Genomic DNA, 6,335 nt, shown 5'->3' with positions numbered 1-6,335 from the left:
AAATAGAAAAGGGTGCTAAAAACTGGTGCATGTGATGTTTAGAGTGGAATTCAGTTATTTTACTGGAGTACTTTTATTAACTGAGATTCAGATGTGTGTGCTTATGTTTTGCTGCATGTTGATATCAGACATACTGAAGTTCTGTAAAGTGTTGCGCCTGAACATGTATTCATTTTTTCATATTTTCCAATTGGATGGTTATTTCCTTTTTAAAGCCACATGTAACCGGCAAAATTTAAAACTCTTTGTTCATCTGTTGAATGACGGGAGTAGGTGGCACTTCATTGCTATTTGAATGCATTTAAATTATCATTTACACTACGAGGCCAATGTGGTTTTCAGCCACTTTCGACAACCTCCGAATGTGGTGGAAATGGACAAATCTAAAAACATTTTGGATCCCGTTTACACCTGTCTTGAGCGTTGTCCCGTTTCAAACATATCGTCCAACATGCATGTTAATACCAGGTGTAAATGGGGCCTAAGTGTGTTTTGTAGCAGTTTTGCATTAGAAAACCACTAAATGTAACTATTGTAATACATTTACAATTATTTTGACTCAATTAGCTTTATTAGACAAATGCATTCAATATTTAAATAAAAATATAGCTAAATGTATAATTACTTGAAAATAGGTGAACAAATTTCCAGTGAATTGGTATCTGCTGGAGAACCTACTGAAGTCTTAAATTTACTTAATAGAAATTTACAATGTAAACCCTCTTCTCAACATCTGTACAGGAAATTAAGAACTTTGCACAAGTCATGCAGAAGGTCAAGCTGTTTTGTTTCAGTATTTAACTGAATTACTTTTGGCCTCAGCTGGTGATTTGCTTTGGAACAAACATGGCCTGAACATGACATTACAAAGCCAACAACCTCAGCCTCAAGAAATGAATACTACAGCATACAACTTCATCTTTCAAAAAAGACATTGTGTGTGGAGTGTCAACCAGTGACATGCATGGACTTTTGGCAACAAACATGGCTAGTGTTCACTCGTGCTTCTATCCGAAGACCATCCCAGCAGTCTTAAGGACCAGTTGACATCAAGTTAGACGTGATAAATGTGGTTACGTTCACCAGAGAATGTGTCTTAAGTGACTTAGGCCAATCTACACTGGCTGGCATTACCATGGATCCAGTGGCATATCTGGGCATATTTTGCTGGTGTTATTCTGACTGCCACATTATAGTCCTTCTGTGTTCCATCAACATCCACCCACTGGTGTCCAGAGAACACACCGATTATCTTCCTCTTCCACTTCCCTTTTACTCCCATATTCCTGTCCGGCTCTCTTAGCCTTACGTACACACCAGCTCCACTGGACCCCTTTTGCGCATCACAGTACTGGTACATTAGGTCATTTGATTCTTCTAAAACTGAACAGAATCGGTAGACCACTTTCCCTGACTGATCATCATCAAAACCTGAGAAGTGGATTCTCCCTGCAGGGATGTCAGTGACTACAGGAACTACTCCTAATTCCATGTGCTTCATCTTATGGGGTCGTTTGAGCTCCAGTAGGGCGTAATCAAAGTCAGCCGAGACCTCCTTGCCAACACTCCTCATCCAGCCATTTGGCACTTGTATTAGTTTGACGCGTGCCCACCGGAACGTTTGCTGTCTGGACTCTGTACCTGTTAATCTGGACTGATAGGAATCAGAACCACGCCTGAAACGGTTCTTCCTTTTCCTCTTGTGTTCCCTTTCTCTTTGAACTAATTCTCCTTCATTGGCTGCATCTTCATTTCCCACTTCACTTTTTCTCTTTTCTCCTTTCCTCCTGCCTCCTCGTTGGCGCCCTCCCCTATGCCTGGTGTGGAGTTTAAGGATACCCACTCTGAGCTTCCTAGTTCCTTTCAGGTAGCTTTTGCCATCATGGACACAGTGGGCAGCAGTCAGTACGTGTCTTGGAGAAACCAGGATCCCTGAGCATCCAGTAGAGAGCTTCACTGAGGTTGAAAACGGGTAATTGGTGGTGAAGTGTTTATCTGTGATCACAAAGCGCCCGTCCATGCCGTAGACCTGACGTTTTCTGCGTCTGAGGTGTCCTGGATTGGAGAAAACTGAAGATATGTTCCTCAATTCAGTGACCCCTTCCAGTTTGATTTTGGTGAAGGTACGGGTTCCGTTCTCGTAGATTGTTTCATAAGACAGTAGTTGATCCAGCTCAGCAGGCCTCAGTTCTGGCAGGTTTTTTTGGCACTCAATCCCACACATTACTCTTGGCTCATCAACATCAGTAATGAATTCTGGGCTTTGAAGCCTCACAGTGCTTTGGTCCAGAATCATTGGGACCGCCATCTGCGACAAGTCGTAGTCTTCATTCTTTGTGCTAGATGCACTACTGTAGACCAGCGATGAAACCACAGCCAATATCACACGAAACAGGAGATACTGGGGACTTGTCATTTTGCTTCTCGACCTGGGGTGAAAAGATAAGGAGTTAAGAGGCTTATATCAAAGACCCTGGAATATATTTTAGTCAGGATGTGCCATAATTTGTTGTGAATGAAAACAAGGCTGTAAGGGATAGACGTGTACAGTCCATTCAATGGATTGTAGTCTTATGTCTGTGGTCATGTTAAATTCTCACTATCTGTTTGACCACTGGAATTTTTTGGGAAGACTGATTTTCATTGTGTTTACATACACGATCTTAACACTGAGTGCGCTTAAGTCATAAACACTTTCAATGGGTTCTCTTTATCCAGGTAAGGTCATAAACAGTTTAAGCAGAGCAGATCATACACCTCAAACTCATTTACATGGACACCAGAAAGCAGTTTATTGCGTGAAAGCTGCTTAATGCTTATAAAATTGTTTCTGTTTACATGCACTGTGTTTGCAGAATTCGCTTTACTCCCGTATATGAGCGGCTCGGTCAGTAAGCAGCTTTCTCCACAGCAAAGTAATTTCCCTGCAACGCTTGTGTAAATAAACATTTTATTTTCTGTTGCTTCGCTTTACTTCCAAATATTCCAGAGCTGTTGCTGTGTTTGGTTCTTTAACTTTCCATCAGGACCTGCAGCGGAATTGCACTGCAATAGTGGGGTTTCCTTCTTACGTCAAACACTAGGATTCCCCCCAATCTACTTGAGAGCACATACGCAAATGTGAGTGACAGTAGTTGATATTTTAAATTGGAGTATATAAATGGGTATATTTTAGTGTATGTGATGTGGCGAGGTGAGCAAGAGACAGACACAGTGGGTGTGGCGTCAAGCCATCACCCACAATATGTGCAGTCCTCCCCAGAAACACTACCTTGCAATTTAACACGTGCTGGGGGTCCAGGGAGTGGGTCAGATGACGCATTAACTCTGCTGGAAACCTCCCTACTCTGCTCCTGGACCTGTGAGGATGCCAGTGTGTGCAGGTGGAGAATAGAAGCCGGCTCCCCGGGGAGAGTTTATATGGCAGCAGTGACCAGACTAAACGCACACTAGTGATGGGTCGTTCATGAACTATTCATTCATTTTGAACGAATCTTTTGTGACTCAGAAGAACAAGTAGTCTCAGTGATTTGTTCATTTTGTGTTGACCGCGCATGTGCATTGCGCAACCTCCGTTCGTTTGTTACGTGAAAACCGCATAGGCGCTGTACAGGAAACAGAAATTAATAGTTCGCCTTTCAACTCTTTTGGTCCAAGTCGTTCGTTCTTTTTTCACGTGACAGCCGTATGTGCATAGCGTATACGGCTGTCACGTGACAAAAGAACGAACGACTCTGACAAGATTCAATCCAGAAATGAACTAATTTTGTTTCTCATAATTTGTCCTTGGCTGCATTATACATTTTTCTTTATTGGGACTAATCAAAGTTTGCGTAAGTAGATGTGTTGGGGGAGATTTGGCTATTGAAAATGAAACATTTTAATTTAATTCTGCTTAAATGAACTAAATGACTTGAAAAAAGACTCGTTCATTTTGCTGAAGGAGACTCAAAGATTCAGTGTGAGCTCTGGGAACACGATGAAATGACACTGGTGCAATAACTAAAAATGTGACTTTAGATTTACAGTAATGTGAAGTTTTTTTAAAACAAGCCTAGTCAAATTGTATTGGCGACTTAAACGTCCAAAAACTATGAAGTCTGAAAATTGGCCTGAATGTTGAAAATAATGGTTAGAAAAGAGAACGGCTTGTGTCATTGCCATATTAAAGAGTAAGTGAATGATTAATACACTGAAAAGCAAGGCAACATAACTATGCAGTGAGTAAATAATACTGTGAATAAGAAAGGACAGAGATTTGATCGTTAGTGGTGCATTTAATTAATAATAGTGAGTGGATAGGGCTACTGTAAAGGTTAAAAAAAAAAGACGTGTTATTGCTATATTATATTTAATATACTGCAGTGAGTAGCCTATCAATGTGAAGAGTTAAGGAATCATGTATGTATGTAATTTAGTCAGTAAATAATACTGTTAAGACTTTTAACCTAAGAGGTTAGAACGTGAATACATTTTGCATAATACTGTGAAAAACAAACCGTCTGTCTACGCCTAATTGGCAAGTCCTCTTAGCATCTGTTTCAAATTTCCATTCAATGCACTAATGAACATTAATAAAACACAAACTCACCTTCAAATTTATGAACCCGAAGAGAGAAGACAAAAATATCCACACCGGCTGACTCTTCTGACGACAGTGACTTCATGCATCCAGATTGCAGGTAATTTTAACCTTGAACTGTATGGTGAATGTCTTGAGGAGCAGTGCGCGCGCTTACAGTGCTGTGATGAAGTCTGTTCAACGCAACAGCACGAGAGAGGCGGGAAAGACCAGCGGCTGAATATACAGTAATTATTTCATTTGTGGCAAACACACCCAATTGCAAAATCATGAAATTCTGTTTGTGTCCGTTGACGACCCATATTTTCTTTCACCTTCTGACCATGCTTCATAAGGTGAATTTTTATTTTACAGTGATTGAAACAAAAATTTAATCACTCAATTGCTTTTTTTGGGGGGGGGTAACATTTGTGGCATGTTTGATTTTGTTTTTCTCTAAATGACATATGAGGCCTGTTACACGAAGCTAGTTGAACAAACTCAGAGTTTCGGAGTAAGTTTTAGTTTAACAAAACCAGATAGAGCCAAATCGGGTTCAGCGATCTCAAGACGCTCGATACAAACGTTCTGTCAACTCTGAGTTTGATCCTGTGTTCGAGGTTAACCCTGTGCACATGAATGAGTGACAAATGCCACAAACAGCCAACGTGTAAAGCAAGATAGTAAGTGTGATTTACTTCTGAGACAACGAGCGTGATTTATGTAACCCAGCGAGGAACACTGGTAAAAACTGACCTGTCTTCTTGAGACCAAAGTTTGCCTTTGGTTGCAGAGTTTGCTTAAACTAAACTCAAACTTACCTGGGTAGTAATGGAAACCAGCTTTGTGCAACAGGCCTATATGATGAGGCAGCATTTAATACATAAATATTTGTTTTTGTGTTGCAAATTTTTTATTTTTGTAGCAACCTTAATGGCCCATTGTCAATTTAGGTTTAGACAGTACACTGGCCCAAAAGACCATACTTTGAAAGGTAACATGGTTGACGGGGCACAGTCTGATCTGGAAAGTAAAAAAAAAAAAAAAAAAAAAGTATACCCAGGTCTTAAATGCCAAAGTATACATCGGATGTCTGCACAGCTGATTGGAACTTGCACACTATGCTTGATGTAAATTTCTTCATCAGCGCAGTCTGCACGGACTGTCCATGTGTGGCCCAGATATTCTCGACACGAGAACAGTCCTTGTCAAACGCGTTTGTATTTGCTCGTGGTCAAAGGAGTATACTTTGAAAGGCTTAAGACCTGGGTATACTTTGTTTTAGTGCGTTACGGATTGGATGGTGCCCAGTAGACTGGTCATTTTTGACCGGAAACAGTACAGGTGTGTTTATTTTTTTATTTTATTTTTTTGTTTGTTTGTTTGTTTGTTTTTTTAAATTAGACAATTTCTTCTACCCTAAAGTAAAAACTATAAAATTATGAACTTCTATGCAAGCCCGTTTATGCCCCATCAAATAAAATAAAAAAATCCAGCACAAAAGTCATTATTTTGAGAATTTCTCAAAATGTCGAGATATCTTTTCAAGTTTTAAGTAGTGTATCCAGAACAATCAAGCGGAGCACGCAAAGTAGCCATTGCACTTGTCACAGCAGCAATCCTGTGCATCAGAAGGGAAAAGGTATGCTACCCCCTAACTGGAGTTAAAGGTGCAATTTTGACTAATATAACCAATCTTCTAGTGTCACCACTGGATAGACCTCAATCCATTGTCACATTCGTTCTCTGTTGTTATATATATATATATATATAA

The 6,335-nt window shown here is 40.1% G+C and overlaps 1 protein-coding gene across 1 annotated transcript; it reads right to left on the bottom strand.

Moving 5' to 3' along the window:
* Positions 1-382: 382 nt before the first annotated feature.
* Positions 383-4,750, bottom strand: LOC127418924 (inactive serine protease 35-like). Its single transcript, XM_051659853.1, has 2 exons — positions 4,592-4,750; positions 383-2,429 (listed from the first exon to the last, which is right to left on the bottom strand). The coding sequence occupies exon 2, from the start codon at positions 2,414-2,416 to the stop codon at positions 1,106-1,108; it is 1,311 nt and encodes a 436-aa protein (XP_051515813.1). The 5' UTR covers positions 2,417-2,429; positions 4,592-4,750; the 3' UTR covers positions 383-1,105.
* Positions 4,751-6,335: the final 1,585 nt, after the last annotated feature.

This window comes from Myxocyprinus asiaticus, chromosome 28 (assembly GCF_019703515.2).
Source record: "Myxocyprinus asiaticus isolate MX2 ecotype Aquarium Trade chromosome 28, UBuf_Myxa_2, whole genome shotgun sequence".
Lineage (NCBI taxonomy): Eukaryota > Metazoa > Chordata > Actinopteri > Cypriniformes > Catostomidae > Myxocyprinus > Myxocyprinus asiaticus.
This window is presented reverse-complemented; position numbering and strand designations above follow the sequence as displayed.

Bases quoted from the DNA above. Each gene is read 5' to 3' on its own strand.
- LOC127418924 (XM_051659853.1), bottom strand. From the start codon at position 2,416: ATGACAAGTCCCCAGTATCTCCTGTTTCGTGTGATATTGGCTGTGGTT.